The 17,767-nt window shown below is 42.0% G+C and overlaps 1 protein-coding gene across 1 annotated transcript; it reads left to right on the top strand.

Annotated features, from left to right (window-relative positions):
• Positions 1-1,439: 1,439 nt before the first annotated feature.
• LOC134808808 (E3 ubiquitin-protein ligase HERC2-like) lies at positions 1,440-6,234 on the top strand. The gene is made up of 4 exons (XM_063797806.1): positions 1,440-1,491; positions 2,197-2,379; positions 5,073-5,254; positions 6,052-6,234. The coding sequence occupies exons 2-4, from the start codon at positions 2,235-2,237 to the stop codon at positions 6,232-6,234; spliced, it is 510 nt and encodes a 169-aa protein (XP_063653876.1). The 5' UTR covers positions 1,440-1,491; positions 2,197-2,234.
• The last annotated feature ends 11,533 nt before the right edge of the window (positions 6,235-17,767 follow it).

Below are 17,767 nucleotides of genomic sequence, written 5' to 3'. Positions count from 1 at the left end.
AAAGTTGGTGTAGTGAAGGCTCTGAGGCAGGAAGCCCAGATTCTGCCCCTGTGAGCTGATGGCCATGTGCTGCGAAGTGCCCTGAACCCAGTAGTTAGGGATATACTTCATGGGCCTGTGGCCATGTCTCCATTTTCCCTCATCGCAGGTCTCTTCTAAATCGCTGTCAGGTGCCCCCAGGTGGAAGTCACTTACCACAGCCCTAGCTAAGTTAGGGCAGTGTTCACCTTCCCATGGTCTGTCTAGCTTTTCTCAGCCACGCTGGTAAGCCCCGGCTTTGTCACAGTCATCTTAGAAATAGCAGTGTCTGGAGACAGCAGCATCCATCCTAGAAACAGCTTTCTCCTACAGAAGTGAGAGCCAGAGCTTCCCCCTGGGGCCCGGAGGAAACTGAAGAAAAGGGAATGTGCAGGTGCTGGTACTTGTTTCAGGTTTCTTCTCTTGCAAGGCCGGTGAGGGATTGAGGGGTCAGGACTCGCTGCAAAGCCCTGTCTGTGCATGAACTCAGAGGATCCTCATTGAGATGAGATTTCCCCTACTTCCTTGGTAAAGCAGCATGAGCACGTTATTTTATGCCATTTAATTTAAAATGATGCAAGCACACATTTTGTAGGAGAGGTGAAATCTGTGTCTGGGGACAGCCCCTGACAGACAGGGTGGCATATGGCGACATCTGTGTGGCAGGTCTGGTGGGAGCCATGGAAGGACCAGGGCAGGGCATGCACCCTCCTAACTGAGGTCTGGTGGGAGCCATGGAAGGACCAGGACAGAGCACGCACCCTTCTAACTGAGGTCTGGTGGGAGCCATGGAAGGACCAGGGCAGGGCACTCACCCTCCTAACTGAGGTCTGGTGGGAGCCATGGAAAGACCAGGACAGAGCACGCACCCTTCTAACTGAGGTCTGGTGGGAGCCATGGAGGGACCAGGGCAGGGCACTCACCCTCCTAACTGAGGTCTGGTGGGAGCCATGGAAGGACCAGGGCAGGGCATGCACCCTCCTAACTGAGGTCTGGTGTGAGCCATGGAAGGACCAGGACAGAGCACGCACCCTTCTAACTGAGGTCTGGTGGGAGCCATGGAAGGACCAGGGCAGGGCACGCACCCTCCTAACTGAGGTCTGGTGGGAGCCATGGAAGGACCAGGGCAGGGCACACACCCTCCTAACTGAGGTCTGGTGGGAGCCATGGAAGGACCAGGGCAGCGCACGCACCCTCCTAACTGAGGTCTGCTGGGAGCCATGGAAGGACCAGGGCAAGGCACGCACCCTCCTAACTGATCTCTACTTCGGCTTTGTCAGGATGGGCCTCCTCCAGGCCTAGGCTGAGTGATTGGTGAGCTGGGAGAGGATGGGTGGATAAGAGTCCAGTGGGGCACGGGCAGCACCAACTCCTACAGGATGGGAAAAGAAGGAAAACAGGACCTCAAGCTGGCAGAGCTGCTGGCCGCTGCACAGCCCTCAGCAGAGGATTCGGACACAGAGGACGACTCTGGTGGGTGACTCAGGAAGGCCTTTAGTCCAAGGCAGCCCACAAACTGTCCAGGTGCTGGCTGCCACCACTGCCATCTGGGCCTTAGAATGGGATGTCAGGACGCACCTGCGGCTGGCACTCTGTCCTCGGAACCTGCAATTTAAATAAGCTCCCAGGCACCTCCGATGCAGGTGCATGGAGTGGCTGTGGGATCCGGCGATCTGGCTGGAACTGACTCTGCATTTTCCTCTCACGTGTGCACCTGCCCCTCTTTGAGAATGTGGTGGCCAGGCTGGGGCAGCTGCACCACCAGTGAGTCTCATGTGGTTGGTGCTGAGCCTGCATCTGAGCGAGTGAGCCGAGGCCTGGTGGAATTGCCCTGCGGTCTCGGTCCATTGCCTCCTCCTCCAGTGAGAGCCCCCGCCTGAGCACACCCAACCTGCCACCTGCCTTTACCTTTCCTCTGCGGTCTCTGACTCTGAACTCTTCAAATAATGTGGAGTTAGTCAGCACTTTATTGCTTCTAGGGAAGCAGAGGTGAGAATTTAGGGGTGGACCAAGAAAGCTAGATCCTATCTGTGGAGATCCAGGTTGTGGGAGGAGGTTTCATGACATTTCTTAGCTGTTCCTAAAAGACATGTGAAGCTTCACATGGCTGGGCTTGGTAAGACCATCCAAGAGGCTGGGGCTGCCAATATAATTTGTTATTTTGATTATTTTTTTTAGAAGCTGAACAAACTGAAAGGAACATTCACCCCACTACAATGATGTTTACCAGCACTATTAACTTACTGCAGACTCTTTGTCTGCCTGCCATAGTTCATGCTGAGATCATGCAGAGCGAAGCCACCAAGACTTTATGCGGACTGCTGCAAATATTAGTGGAAAGCAGAACGACGGAGAAGACACGCATGGAATGAGAGATTGAGGGCCCAGGGAGTCAGCGCTGGGGGCCGCATGCTTGTCGTGTCCGGGTGTGCATGTGGGTGGGTGTGGATGTGTGTGGATTCATTTCCTGTGGCTGCTGTAACAAAGTACTACAAACTTGGGGGCTTACGCAGTAGAAATTCTCATGATTCTGGTGGTTGGAAGACCGAGATCAAGGGTGGTTCCTTCTGGGGCTGTGAGGGAGAAGCTGCTTCAGGGCTCTGCCCCAACTTCTGGAGTTTGCTGGTCTCTTTAGCGTTCCTCGGCTTGTAGAGGGGTCACCCTGATCTCTGCCATCATCTTCGTATGGCATTCTCCCTGTGTGTGAGTCACCTCCAAATCTCCCCTTTTCATAAGGACATCATTCAAACTCATCAAACTGATTACATCTGCAGCGGCCCTATTTCCAAATAAGGTCACCTGCTGAGGTATGGTAGGGGTTAGGGCTTCAACATACGAATTTTGCAATTCTGAATTCAACCCATAACACTGGCTTCAAACAACAAATTTGTTCTCTCAGAGTTCTGGAGACCAGAAGTCCCAAATCCAGGTGCGGGCAGGACCATGCTCCCTCCACAGGCTCTAGGGGAAGGTCCTTCCTTACCTTATCCAGCTTCTGGGAGCTCCAGGCTTCCTTGGTGTGGGGATGCATTGTGCCAGTCTCTGCCTGTGTCTTCACATGGCCCCTGCCCCTGTGTTCTGCATGTCTTTTTCTGTCTCTGAAAGGACTCTTTCATTGAGCTTCTTTGACTCTAATCCAACATGATGTCACCTAAATTCTTACCTTAAGGACGTCTACAGAGACCTCATTAAATAAGATCATATTCTGAGTTCCGAATGTATGTGAAGTTGGGGGACAGGCACAGTTTAATCCATAAAGTATTTGTGTGTGTGGAGAATAAGTATGAGAAATGTGAGCTGAGGGAGTGGGGTGAGTGTGCATGCAACTGAGAGTGAGCATATGTGAGTGTGGGTGGGTATGTGGGTGTGCTCCAGTGTGTGTGAGAACATGCGTGTATTAGTGGTGTGCTGGAGCATCCGCACATATTGGTGAGAGTGTGTTAGCGGTCGATGGGCAAGTGGCTGAGCGTTTGTGTTGCAAGTGTGACAGTGTGTTTGTAGCATGTGGTTGTGTGGGTGTATGTATGCATGCATTTATGTGAGTGGTGTGTATGTCCATGAGAGCATGTGAGTGGGCAGGTGACTACAGTCAGGTGAAGTGGGAGTGAAAGCATCACTGCATTGAGCCAGTGTGTGTGTGAGGGTGAGCACGAGGGAGGCATGAGTGTGAGTGTGAGGGGATTACTGGGTGTGCCAATGAGATGAAGTGTAAGTCAGTGAGGCTTGAGTGTGAGGAAGTATGGGTGGCAGCACAAGTGTAAGTGCGATTGTGAGCATTTGTGTAAATGTGTATGAGTGCCTTGTATCAGTGTGAGCACAAGTGACGTTATTGTGAAGGCGTGTGAGTGAATGTGAGCATTTTGCTTGTGTCAGTGGGAGGTAACAGTGTAGGTGTGAGTGTAAAGTGAGAAAGTGGGTAAAGGTGTGAGTGGGTGAGGAATCGGTTGTGACTAGTGTTGAGTGTGAGTGCATATGTGAGTTTTTGTATGCAGTGGGGGGGTAAGTGTATGTGAGAGTGCATAGGAGTGTGTGATTGCATCTTAGGTTGTGTGTGCATACATGTGACTGGGATTGTGTGTGTGTTAGTGATTGTGACAGCGGTGTGAGTGCACCTGTGTGAGGGTGGGTGTGTGAGTGCCCATGAGTGTGTCTGAATAACTTAGTATGGGTTTGAGTGTGAGGATGCATATGAGGGTGTGAGAGTGTGTGTGTGTGAGCGCATGTGAGTGTGCTGAAGGAAGGCAGGTGTCCTCAAAAGCTTGGATAGCTGAGGGCGGGGGAGGTGGTCGGGGGGGAGGTGGGAGGCGAAAGCAGGTCCTGTGGGGCTGTGGGCAGGGTCCCTTAGGGGGGCCCAGCCTCCAAGCCTCAGCCTCCATTCAGGGAGTAGTGGAGTCCTGGAGCCAGGCGGAGCAGAGGTGGGCCCACTGGTGCCAGAATCCAATGGTGTAAACCTAGTGAAAAACTCATTTTGTTAATGCAGATGTATTAAACTTGGATTGGAAACTGTCTCTACAAAAAATGCAAAAAAAGTATTTAAGTGGTGCAGATTAAATATAAGCAAGATTGTGGAGATATTTAAAACACGAAATTAAAAATATAGTAGATACACTGTTGCAAATTACTGCTATTTGAATTATAGATCATTTTCTTATTGCCTAGAAACAATACATAGCTAAAATTCCCTAACTACTTTTACTACACATACTTAGAAGGTTTTAAAAATACCTGTAGTCTCAGTTATTCAGCAGGGCAAGGCAGGAGAATCACTTGAGTCCAGGAGTTTTAGACCAGCCTGGGCAACATAGTGAGGGCCCATCTCTAAAAAAAAAAAAAAAAAGAAAAAAAAGAAAAATGCGGAAATGTTTCTTGAACTACCTTAAAAGCCTTCTTGCACTTCTCACTTTGAATTAGTTTGAATTAATTTACAAACTGCAATGTATTTTAAAGGAGCTTATTGTAGAAAATAAAATAAGTTGATAAAAAAATAAGGATTTATCTTTAGGGATTTGTCTTTAGGGACTTGTTACCAAGCATGTCTATTTTCCCTCCCGCAGCTTCTCCAAACAGGCTGGTGTACAGGGAGCAACACCGGCGCTGGTGCATGCTGGGGTTTTTGCGGAGCATCGCTCTCACGCCGCAGGTGTGCGGCGCCCTCAGCTCCCCGCAGTGGATCACACTGCTCATGAAGGTCATGGAAGGGCACGCACCCTTCACTGCCGCCTCGCTGCAGAGGCAGGTAATGTGCTGCCAGGCAAAACCAGTTCCTGAGAGAGGCATCCATGTACTGAAGTTTCCTGCCCTTAAAGTCAGGGGCCTTTATTCAGTAAGGAGTGCAGAAAGGGTCTAGAAGTAACAGGGTAGATTTTCTGGAGGCAAGGGGCAGTGGTCCTTGATAATTGGTAAGTTGCTAACCTTTAGTTTACCTGCTTTTAAGTGGTAAATCCTGCAACTACTCACTCATCTGCTTCACAGAATTTGTAGCATAATTGTCTTAAGAATTAAACTAAAAATAATTCTTTTTTAATTAAACACGTGCATCTGTAATGTTGCTTTTTTCTAAAGTCCCTGACAATCCTAATCACTAATCAACTTGAGTGTAATTACCTGGCTGTAAAATAACCAAGCTCAAAATTTTCACATGATTATTTGCATTATGAGAACAGAAAATAAAGAGAGGCTGGGCGCAGTGGCTCATGCCTGTAATCCCAGCACTTTGGGAGGCTTCATGAGGTCAGGAGTTAGAGACCAGCCTGGCCAACATAGTGAAATCCTGTCTCTACTAAAAAATCCAAGAAAAATGAGCCGGGCTTGGTGGTGGGTGCCTGTAATCCCAGCTACTCAGGAAGCTAACGCAAGGAGAACCGCTTGAACCTGGGAGGTGGAGGTTGTAGTGAGCCGAGACCGTGCCACTGCACTCCAGCCCGGGCGACAGTGTGAGACTCTGTCTCAAAAAAAAAAAGAAAAAAAAAAAAACAATCTGTAGTTTCTTAATCAGATTTTTAATGCTTGTCGTTTTAAATTTTCTTTTATCAGATCTTAGCTGTGCATTTGTTGCAAGCAGTCCTTCCGTCATGGGACAAGACCGAAAGGGCGAGGGACATGAAATGCCTGGTGGAGAAGCTGTTTGACTTCTTGGGGAGCTTGCTCACTACCTGCTCCTCTGACGTGCCATTACTCAGAGGTGGGTGGCCGTCTCCCTTCCCTGTGCCCTGGTGAAGAGTGACACAGTGCCGTCACTCAGAGGTGGGTGGCCGTCTCCCTTCCCCATGCCCTGGTGAAGAGCGGCACAGTGCCATCACTCAGAGGTCGGTGGCCGTCTCCCTTCCCTGTGTCCTGGTGAAGAGCAGTGCAGCAGCTTCTCCCCTTGTTTCCTCCTCAGAGTCCATGCCGAGGTGGCGCAGGGTGCGCCCGCAGGCCTCGCTGCCACCCATAGCAGCACACTGATGGAGGAGGTGGTGGCACTGCTGTGCATGCTGCACTCCCTGACTCAGTGGAATGGGCTCATCAACAAGTACATCAACTCCCAGCTCCGCTCCATCACCCACAGCTTTGTGGGAAGGCCTTCTGAAGGGGTGAGTTTGTGTTCTCAGAATTAATTTAGTTGAACAGTAAACTTGTAGGGATTGGGCAGCTCCGTGAGTGTCCCTGGTCGAGCTCACTGTTTGGTCTGCACTAGGCCTAGTTAGAGGACTACTTCCCCGACTCCGAGAACCCTGAAGTGGGGGGCCTCATGGCGGTCCTGGCTATGATTGGAGGCATCGATGGTCGCCTGTGCCTGGGCGGCCAAATTGCGCACGATGAGTTTGGAGAAGGCACCGTGACTGGCATCACCCCGAAGGGCAAAATCACCGTGCAGTTCTCTGACATGCGGACGTGTCACATTTGCCCATTGAATCAGCTGAAACCAGTAGGTGAACTTGTGCTCAGTTACTGTATGATAAGGGAAATTGGCTTTACACTAGGACCCAGCACCAACATTAGCACTTGAAAGAACTTGATTCTGGTACTTCAAGTTTGCCTTCCAGGAAGCTGTGTGAGCTTGCGCTTCTGTGGTGAGCAGGGCCTGTCTCACAGGGCACCTAAAGCAGTGGTTCCTGTGTTTTTCAGCCTCAGAGACAGGAAGAGGGCTTTAGCAACCTAGAAGGTACCGTGCGTCTATGAGGTAGTTCTAATTATTTTAAAATGTGAATTTATGAAGTTTACTTTTTATTGAACAACTCAAGTTTTAAAAAAACTTTTTTTTTAAGTTTTTTTTTCTTTTATTATACTTTAAGTTTTAGGGTACATGTGCACATTGTGCAGGTTAGTTACATATGTATACATGTGCCATGCTGGTGCGCTGCACCCACTAACTTGTCATCTAGCATTAGGTATATCTCCCAGTGCTATCCCTCCCCACTCCCCCCACCCCACAACAGTCCCCAGAGTGTGATGTTCCCCTTCCTGTGTCCATGTGAACTCATTGTTCAATTCCCACCTATGAGTGAGAATATGCGGCATTTGGATTTTTGTTCTTGCGATAGTTTACTGAGAATGATGATTTCCAATTTCATCCATGTCCCTACAAAGGACATGAACTCATCATTTTTTATGGCTGCATAGTATTCCATGGTGTATATGTGCCACATTTTCTTAATCCAGTCTATCATTGTTGGACATTTGGGTTGGCTCCAAGTTTTTGCTATTGTGAATAGTGCCGTAATAAACATATGTGTACATGTGTCTTTATAGCAGCATGATTTATAGTCCTTTGGGTATATACCCAGTAATGGGATGGCTGGGTCAAATGGTATTTCTAGTTCTAGATCCCTGAGGAATCGCCACACTGACTTCCACAATGGTTGAACTAGTTTACAGTCTCACCAATAGTGTAAAAGTGTTGCTATTTCTCCACATTCTCTCCAGCACCTGTTGTTTCCTGACTTTTAATGATTGCCATTCAAACTGGTGTGAGATGGTATCTCATTGTGGTTTTGATTTGCATTTCTCTGATGGCCAGTGATGATGAGCAATTTTTCATGTGTTTTTTGGCTGCATAAATGTCTTCTTTTGAGAAGTGTCTGTTCATGTCCTTCGCCCACTTTTTGATGGGGTTGTTTGTTTTTTTCTTGTAAATTTGTTTGAGTTCATTGTAGATTCTGGATATTAGCCCTTTGTCAGATGAGTAGGTTGTGAAAATTTTCTCCCATTTTGTAGGTTGCCTGTTCACTGTGATGGTAGTTTCTTTTGCTGTGCAGAAGCTCTTTAGTTTAATTAGATCCCATTTGTCAATTTTGTCTTTTGTTGCCATTGCTTTTGGTGTTTTAGACATGAAGTCCTTGCCCATGCCTATGTCCTGAATGGTAATGCCTAGGTTTTCTTCTAGGGTTTTTATGGTTTTAGGTCTAACATTTAAGTCTTTAATCCATCTTGAATTAATTTTTGTATAAGGTGTAAGGAAGGGATCCAGTTTCAGCTTTCTACATATGGCTAGCCAATTTTCCCACCACCATTTATTAAATAGAGAATCCTTTCCCCATTGCTTGTTTTTCTCAGGTTTGTCAAAGATCAGATAGTTGTAGATATGCAGCGTTATTTCTGAGGGTTCTGTTCTGTTCCATTGATCTATATCTCTGTTTTAGTACCAGTACCATGCTGTTTTGGTTACTGTAGCCTTGTAGTATAGTTTGAAGTCAGGTAGTGTGATGCCTCCAGCTTTGTTCTTTTGGCTCAGGATTGACTTGGTGATGCGGGCTCTTTTTTGGTTCCATATGAACTTTAAAGTAGTTTTTTCCAATTCTGTGAAGAAAGTCATTGGTAGCTTGATGGGGATGGCATTGAATCTGTAAATTACCTTGGGCAGTATGGCCATTTTCACAATATTGATTCTTCCTACCCAGGAGCATGGAATGTTCTTCCATTTGTTTGTATCCTCTTTTATTTCCTTGAGCAGTGGTTTGTAGTTCTCCTTGAAGAGGTCCTTCACATCCCTTGTAAGTTGGATTCCTAGGTATTTTATTCTCTTAGAAGCAATTGTGAGTGGGAGTTCACTCATGATTTGGCTCTCTGTTTGTCTGTTGTTGGTGTATATGAATGCTTGTGATTTTTGTACATTGATTTTGTATCCTGAGACTTTGCTGAAGTTGCTTACCAGCTTAAGGAGATTTTGGGCTGAGACAATGGGGTTTTCTAGATATACAATCATGTCATCTGCAAACAGGGACAATTTGACTTCCTCTTTTCCTAATTGAATTCCCTTTATATCCTTCTCCTGCCTAATTGCCCTGGCCAGAACTTCCAACACTATGTTGAATAGGAGTGGTGAGAGAGGGCATCCCTGTCTTGTGCCAGTTTTCAAAGGGAACGCTTCCAGTTTTGGCCCATTCAGTGTGATATTGGCTGTGGGTTTGTCATAGATAGCTCTTATTATTTTGAAATACGTCCCATCAATACCTAATTTATTGGGAGTTTTTAGCATGAAGGGTTGCTGAATTTTGTCAAAGGCCTTTTCTGCATCTATTGAGATAATCATGTGGTTTTTGTCTTTGGCTCTGTTTATATGCTGGATTACATTTATTGATTTGCGTAGCGATTGCACCACTGCACTCCAGCCTAGGCAACAAAGGAAGACCCCATCTCAAAAAATATATATAATAAAAATAAAAATCAACTCTCATTGATTTCTATGTAAATATGCACAGGTGATGTCCATATAGACATAAAAAATAATATTTCTGACAATGGGTCCATATGATCTTCAAAATGTAAAATGCCTGTCTGTGTAATTGACTGGTTAGACTCATTAATGAATATAGATTCAATTCTACTTTCTTGTTGTGTAGAAATTATATAATCTAGCTTTTCATTTCACTTTTTTACTGATAAAAACAGGAAGAATGACAAGATATGTATTTTGGAAAATTACTCTGGTAGGAGTAAAGATGAAACAATGATAGAATTGCACGGAAACCTAGAAAAAAGTATGGTCTTCTGATATTCTATCACATCACATACGAAAGGCCTCATAAAACTCAGATATTTTATCTAAAAATGTTATTTTCATCATAGGAATGATCAAAGCATGAGACTACAGTTGTATTAAAATGTGCTTGTATCACAAGCACAGGTGCCAAAAAGGAGGGGAAAACATCCTTACTGATATTTTCAACGTATGTTTTACTTTTCATCAACATGAACCTCAACTTGATATGATGCAGATTGAAGGAAATCACCCATAATTCCATATGAAGAAGGCCTGTGATATTTTATGGGAAAATAAATAGAGAAAATGCTAACAGAAACTTTGTTAAGCATGAAGCTTTATGGAGCAAACACAAATCCAGTGGTGAAAGATACACACTCGAGTTTTGTTTGTTGTCTTGGAACAATACGGTTTAGAGGTGACTGGCGGGTGAGGAGAACATATGCGAGTTCACCAAAGAGAAAAGCTGAATAAGGCAATGCCTCTTCCTGACCATATCTCTTACTCAGATAACTATAGAATTTATTGTCCAGTAAAGGGTATATTAAAAAATCATATTAAAAGTCATGCAGTGAAGTTGTCCAGGGAAATCAAGACTTAACAGTCTCACTCTGACAATAATGAACAGGGGGATTCCCTCAAGGTAGACTAGGACATGACCCCACACTGGCAGGTAGTAGTACCAGAAAAGAACGCATGGAAAATCTTTACCTTATGCTTGAGGTAGGGACCAGGCTAAAGTGAAAGCCAGACCTAAAATTCTATCTAAAATAAATCCACAATTGAAGAAAATATGTGGTGTACAGACATAGAATGTCTTTACTGGATCATTAAAATAGTAAGATAAATTGAACTTTTTACATTGTTTTCTTTTCCTCCAGTTAGGGCTTGAGGTTTGTCTCTGGAGAGTGACTGTCAATTGGAGCCCTGCCTTTCTGGGGTTCTGGTCAGGGGGTTGTGGATGCTTAACATGTGCCTTTCACAGGACACTTCCTTACCCCAGCAGTGGCCAGGTGTGCATCCCACGACCAGGCCTCCCTCTCACAGAACATCTGTTGAGACTAGGAGATACCTAGTGACTGTTGCCTGACTTGTGTCCTGTGTATTTCTGACAAGAGCCACTCTCAGAGACCCTGGCCAGGAGGAGAGTTAGGTTCCAGTGTAGGTCAGCTCAGACACATGGAGGCCACAGAACCAAACATGGGAAATCACAGAAGTAGGTTTATTACTCACAGATCCAGAGAGAAGAGGGTAGCTGAGAAGAGGGTTTAGCTGTGTCCCCAGCCAAATCTCATCTTGATTTCCCACATGTTGTGGGAGGGAACAGGTGGGAGGTAATTGAATCATAGGGGCAGGTCTTTCCCATGCTGTTCTTCTGATAGTGAATAAGTCTCACAACATCTGATGGTTTTATAAAGGGGAGTTTCCCTGCACAAGCTCTCTTGTCTTGTCTGCTGCCATGTGAGACGTGCCTTTCAGCTTGCACCATGATTGTGAGGCCTACCCAGCCATGTGGAATCGTGCACCTATTAAACCTCTTTCTTCTGGAAATTACCCAGTCTTGGGCATGTCTTTACCGGCAGTGTGAAAATGGACTAATACAGTAGCACACCTCATAGGGCTGAACAAAATGGGGAAGATGAGTGGGGAGCAGGAAACAGAAAAGGGGTCTGTGGGACTCCGGCCATTATTTGGCCCAGAACATTACCCAAATAAGTTTTCCATGGGGCACTAGTCAGTGGGGCGAGTGCCAGCAGGCACATTTCTTGACTCCCGCTGCCACTGAGCAGGTTACTGTGGTGTGTGGGGGCTGTCCATGTGTGCTGTGAAGTCTGTGGGGTGAGTCAGGTAGGTTGTATCCAATGGTTCCATAGCTGGTAGTCACCACGAGGAGACAACTGTGTAGGGTCAATATCTGGGCCAACCACACTGAGGAACTGTGAGGGTTAGAACTGGAAATTGTCAAGAGAATCCGAACCCAGCTACCATATGAGAGAGTTCAACTTATGTTCAATGTGAATGCCATGGCAATATTAAAAGGTAAGAATTCGATCCATACGTGCTTGAGGTAAAGAGGAGAAACCTAGAATTTATGTAAACAGTGAGAAGATTGGATGCGTTTTCCGTCTCATATTTTATTACTAGCAGTATATTATATATGTCAATCCATCAGGCATTCAGAAATACCTGCTTATGAAAATTTTTTGCATCATCAGACAAAAGACAAGGGTAGAAGACATTTGTAACCCTATAAACACTAGTAAATTAAAAACAGAAGGACCTTTATGTCCTAACATATCTGTGTTGTGAAAGGCTGCCCTGTGAAATATGGGATTTCTTAAACATATTTTAAAAATCATAGTTGTCAATATTTTTTAGAAATCCATTTAAATTTTCTCTTGTTAATTTACAATGCCTATTTATTTGTATAGTGGCTCTGCTGATTTTGATGTATATCCTAAACTTTATATTTTCTTTAAAAGATGTTTTATATGACTTTATGTAAAATGTTTCTGTATCTTCACATTCTCTCCCTGTCCTTTTGTTTTGCTCTTATATGGTGGTCTTGAGTCTTTTCTCTGGCTTTTTAAACCTAGTAAGACTAAGACACTAAAGTAACTTTGCCCGAGGTTTCGTAATGCCTTCTAAAGCACATCCTAAGCTCTTGTTCATACAGGGGCCTCCTTTGAGCTCTGTGCTTTTGAGATCCCATACACCTAAATTCCAGTACTCCAAATCAGTACTGCTCAGTTTTAGTAACTAAGTTTAAAAATGTATTTTAATAGCAAGTTAGTTTAGTGCCCTCTTGCTTCTTTCTTGACTGCTTGTATACATGTATATTCCTTTAAATGAATCTTGGAATTTATTTAGAAATATTAAATTATACTAATGAAACTGTATATTGTTGTGAATTCATAAGTGAATTTGGAAAGAATTTGTCTTTATGATACTAAATCCTTTTTATCCAAGAATCATATGTGTCTTTATATTTATTCCAGTCTACATTTATATCACTGAGTAAATATATAGAAATGTGGATACATACAGCTGTAGTTACAGATACAAATATAGATATAACCTGTTAAATCTATATCTATCTCATATAACATATATACATGTAATATGTGTGTGTTTATATATATATGTTTATGTCATTAAAGAGCTCCCTTAATATTTTTCTTTTATTTCCCTTATAATTTGAGGTCGAGCTTGAATTTTCCTTGTATAAATAAGCAAATATTTATACTAGTTTTAATACTGATATTTAGACATTGTATCTTATTTTAGCGCTGAATATTTTCACAATTATTATAAATATTATCTAATACTAATAATGTACCTGTAAAAAATATTTAAAATTTTACCTTTGAATTATTTTATTGTTGAATTAAAATTCCTTTAATATGATAGTAAATTCTATTTTATGTTTCTCTATGCATATGCAAATTAATCTATCCACTTCTCTATCTCTATGTAGTAACATATGAAAATCAGGCCTCTCTTCTTCTAATGGACATACACATGTTTGCATATAGAATATCAGACTCTTTATAGCATTTAAAATCTTTAAAGACATGAATATTGCCTTTTAACAAATATATTTTAGCATGTACTGAGAATCCCCTATTTATTTTTAATTTGGGCTAATCAATATGATTATTAATATTACTGGATTACCAAATTTGGAAACACACTTTCATCCCAAATGTGGATATTTGTTTTTTTTTTTTTTGCCAATTTCTTGTCTTACTGTTTCAAATATTGTTGGATATTATTTGTATTTTATTTGGCATTTTAGTATCAACATTTGTAATTGAGGTACTCCATATTTTTTCATCAGTATCTGGTGGGTTTCATAGTTACTGCTATATTGGATTTGTAGTAGACATTGACAAAAATTATTCCTGTATGTTTTACAGCTGTATGAAGGAAACTAATATATTTTACCCCTAAATATATTTCCTTGATATATTTCAAAATGGCTATTGAGAAGGGCTGGAAATGCAATGTTAGCTGCAAAGCTGTCTTGGGGAGATTTGCATCGGTAGAGAATCTGCCAGGATGCAGCCAGGTTTTCTCTGAGGTCTGCCCCCTTGTCTGGATCTAGGAAAGGTTAACTGAGAGGCTGAGGTCTCTAAAGGTCTGAAAGAAACATTTTCTGTCTATTCCCTCTGAGGACTACTCCCAGTGAGGTTCCACCAATGTAATAAGTCCGCTGTTGCTAGCCAGGGTCGTTTTCTCACATAACATTTTTCTTTCTTTTCCCTGTGATCCAAGACCCCATTTTTCTGTAAACTTCATGTGGTAGATAAGCTTCTGCTCGCATCGTGTGACTGGGTCTTCGTTCTAAGGGTTCCAGTGTACACACATTGCAGAAACCTGTATGCCTTTTCTACTATTTATCTGCCTCCTATTAGTGATTTTCAGGGAAACTTCAGAAGGCAAAAGGGACATTCTCTTTAGCCCATTCTCAGACAAATTCCCCCAACATTTAACTGATTCCTAATGGCTTAAAATCACATTGAAAAATCCATATATTTATATCCTTTTCTTCCCTCAATGATTTCTGGTCAGCTTGGGTTTTGTTTTTCATTCCATTTACCTCATCCTCGAAAAGATCTATCTTACGTCTATTTATTCGCATTTATGGGCATTGAGAAAAGAAAATAACTTTCATGTGAGAAATGCAAGTCCTTTTATATAATCAGGCCCAGAGAGTTATTCAAATGAGACAGCAGTTCAGTCCTGCTCCTCTTTGAGCTGTGTGTTCATCTGGGCTGCTTGCTGTTGCCACAGTAGCTATAAATTAACCAATAACACCACACCAGACACTATAATCCACACCCCATAATAGTGTCACAGTGTATAGCCAATCACTAATAAATGTTATTTCCATAAGCCAATGAGAATTTGTGACAAACCTCTTTGCATCATCCCACTTCTGGACCCTTTTTTGCCTTTAAGAAACTGCTTGTTGCAAAGCTCCAAATGGAGTTCATATCCAAGGATACTTGGGTCTGTGTCTTCCAGGCAGCTGTCCTCATTGTGGCTCAAGTAAACTCTTTGAATTACATTTTGTGCTTCAGCCCCTTCCACTTAGATTAACAACATGGATTTGTGTCACCATGTACAGCAATTAAAATGTTTACACTTTTCCCCTCGAGCACTTGGAATAGCTCGTAGTGTTTCCTGTCTAGATTATGGTTTCTGAACCTTGGTGCTACTTACCTTTAGGACCAGAGGATTCTTTGTTGTGGGAGGCTGCCCTAGCAATGCTAGGTGTTTCGTTTGACCTCTAAATTTCACACCTCCACCAGTCTTGACATCCCCACAATAACCCTAGACATTGACAAATGTCTCCTGGGGAAAACTCTCCACCAGTTGACAGGCAAAGTTCTGGAAATATTGGAATTGTCAATTGAGATTTTATGTTATCCAAAACAAATATTTTTCTTTGTTTTTAAACATCTACTTCCATCTACTTATCTACTTATTTTTACTTTTATTTGTAACTTAATTCCATCAAGGAGAGAGAGTGCATTTTCTGTTATGCTAAATTTTTGAAGAATGTATTGATTTTTTATGACCTGATATATGGATGATATGTAGATATTACATGTTTGTATTATCAACTTTCAGGGTGATAATAAAATAATACTTATAATATTTATATTGTCACTGTATATTAGTTATTTTCTTTCTTCACTACAGGAGTTTTTCAATCTATAGGCTATTTTTCAATTCTAGGTTATCCAGTAGATTTTGAAATGTTATGATTAAATATCTACTTCTCAAGCATTCATCTTTGCAAATGAAACAATCCCAAGCTCTTATAATACACATCCTATAAAGGGCGGATTAGTCAATATATGGTTCAGAAATAATTATGTAATATTTATAAGAAAATTAAAAATTTAGATCTTTAATTCAGATAACAATAATCCAAATTAAAATGTGATTTCATTACATAATTTAAAATGACACCAGAATACTAGTAAAAATTATATTAAAAAGTTTATGTAATCTTTTTTAGCTGTAGGACTTTATTAGCATAAATTCAAATACAGGAACCAAAGTAAGATTGAGACCTGTAGTCAAAGGTTAAAATGTACACATTATAGGGGCATGATTAAACTAATTTAAAGCATAATAACATGGAGAAATATTGCAAAACATACATTTTACTGAATTAATTGTTAGTATCTAATCATTTTGTGAGAACCAAATTAAAAAGTAGCTACACACGCCCACAACCACACACAAGTGCAATATTGTCAAATAAACGATGTTCAGCTACACTAGAAATCACACCTGTGTTTTCTCCACAGAAAAGATTAAAAATCGCAATAATTTTTATTGTACATATGGAGGTAAAGATACTCAAAATATTACCCTAAAATACATTATTTTTTTGAGACGGAGTTTTGTTTTTATTGCCCAGGCTAGAGTGCAATGGCACAATCTTGGCTCACTGCAACCTCAGCCTCCCAGGGTCAAGTAATTCTCCTAGCTCAGCCTCCCAAGTAGCTGAGATTACAGGCATGCACCACCACACTCGGCTAATTTTTTGTATTTAGTAGAGATGGGGTTTCACCATGTTGGTCAGGCTGGTCTCCAACTCCTGACTTCTGGCGATCTACCCACTTCAGCCTCCCAAAGTGCTGGGATTACAGGTGTGCACCTGGCCAGCTTTTTGACATATTTCAAGATGGCTACTTGGAAGACTGGAGATAGCTTCTTCTACAAGAATAGCTGAAAAGCTGTGTTTGTTGGGGAGATTTGCATTTGTAGAGAAAATCTGCATTGATATATACAGACTTTCCCTGAGATACTCCCTTGTCTGGGTTTTGGAATGATTAACTGAGTCTGGCACGTTTACATTTCTAAAAACCATTTCCTATCTATACTTCCCAAGAGGAGGGCTGCTCCCTGTGAAGTTTCATCCATGTAACAAGACCACCTCTGCTGCCAGGCTCCTCTTTCTTCCTTGTCGTCACCTCTCTTCCGCAAAGCCTGATTTACCAACCTACAGCTCTGTGTTTTCTGTAACCTCAAGACAGCATAGGCATGCTGACTACCTTGCCTTTCCTGGAGTTTTTATATAAAGAGTATATATTTGTATATCTCTTTATAATATACAAATATTTGTATAGATATATATATTAAGTAAACTCCAAGTGCATACTTGTGAACATGTCTGTAAACCTTTTTTTCCTGTTAATTTGTACATTATCACTTTGTTTTATAGACTCAAATAATTAAAGCTTCAAGGGAAAAATTGAAACTTTCCTGTAGAGAAAAGACAAATATATAGCTGACAAATAATATTTAGAGTGTAAGATGCTTTTTAAAGGTATATTTGCAATTTGTGTCACAACATTTAAATATACATTTGTTATTTTAACTATAAAATTTCAAATAATTTAAGCCAAATACATAGTATATGCAGAAAATTTAGCAATATATCTATGTAGCACCTTACTGTGCATTACTGTAACCAGCCATCTAATATAAAGAATTAATTAAGGTAGCAGCTACTTTTCAAATAGCGCATTTTTTTCACAGACCTACTAAATAAGACAAATAACATTTAAAGTTTATTTTTAAATTTGCAGAGTAGCAGTTTTCAGCAGATGGTTTATTTTAGCAAATTCCATCTTCACATTGTGCTATGCTTTTATGAGTTCCAGCTGCTAACAGATCATATTTTACTGCTGAAACTATCATGTGTGATATAATTGCTCATTATGTGCCTTAAAACACAAGCAATATAATTATTTTCAACTT

This window comes from Pan troglodytes, chromosome 18 (assembly GCF_028858775.2).
Source record: "Pan troglodytes isolate AG18354 chromosome 18, NHGRI_mPanTro3-v2.0_pri, whole genome shotgun sequence".
Lineage (NCBI taxonomy): Eukaryota > Metazoa > Chordata > Mammalia > Primates > Hominidae > Pan > Pan troglodytes.
Note: the sequence above shows the minus strand (reverse complement) of the source record. Positions and strands in the feature narration are given on the sequence as shown.

Bases quoted from the DNA above. Each gene is read 5' to 3' on its own strand.
- LOC134808808 (XM_063797806.1), top strand. From the start codon at position 2,235: ATGATGTTTACCAGCACTATTAACTTACTGCAGACTCTTTGTCTGCCT. The intron at 2,380-5,072 runs GCATGGAATGAG...TCCCTCCCGCAG, and splicing joins CAGAACGACGGAGAAGACAC to CTTCTCCAAACAGGCTGGTG. The intron at 5,255-6,051 runs GTAATGTGCTGC...TTCTTTTATCAG, and splicing joins CCGCCTCGCTGCAGAGGCAG to ATCTTAGCTGTGCATTTGTT.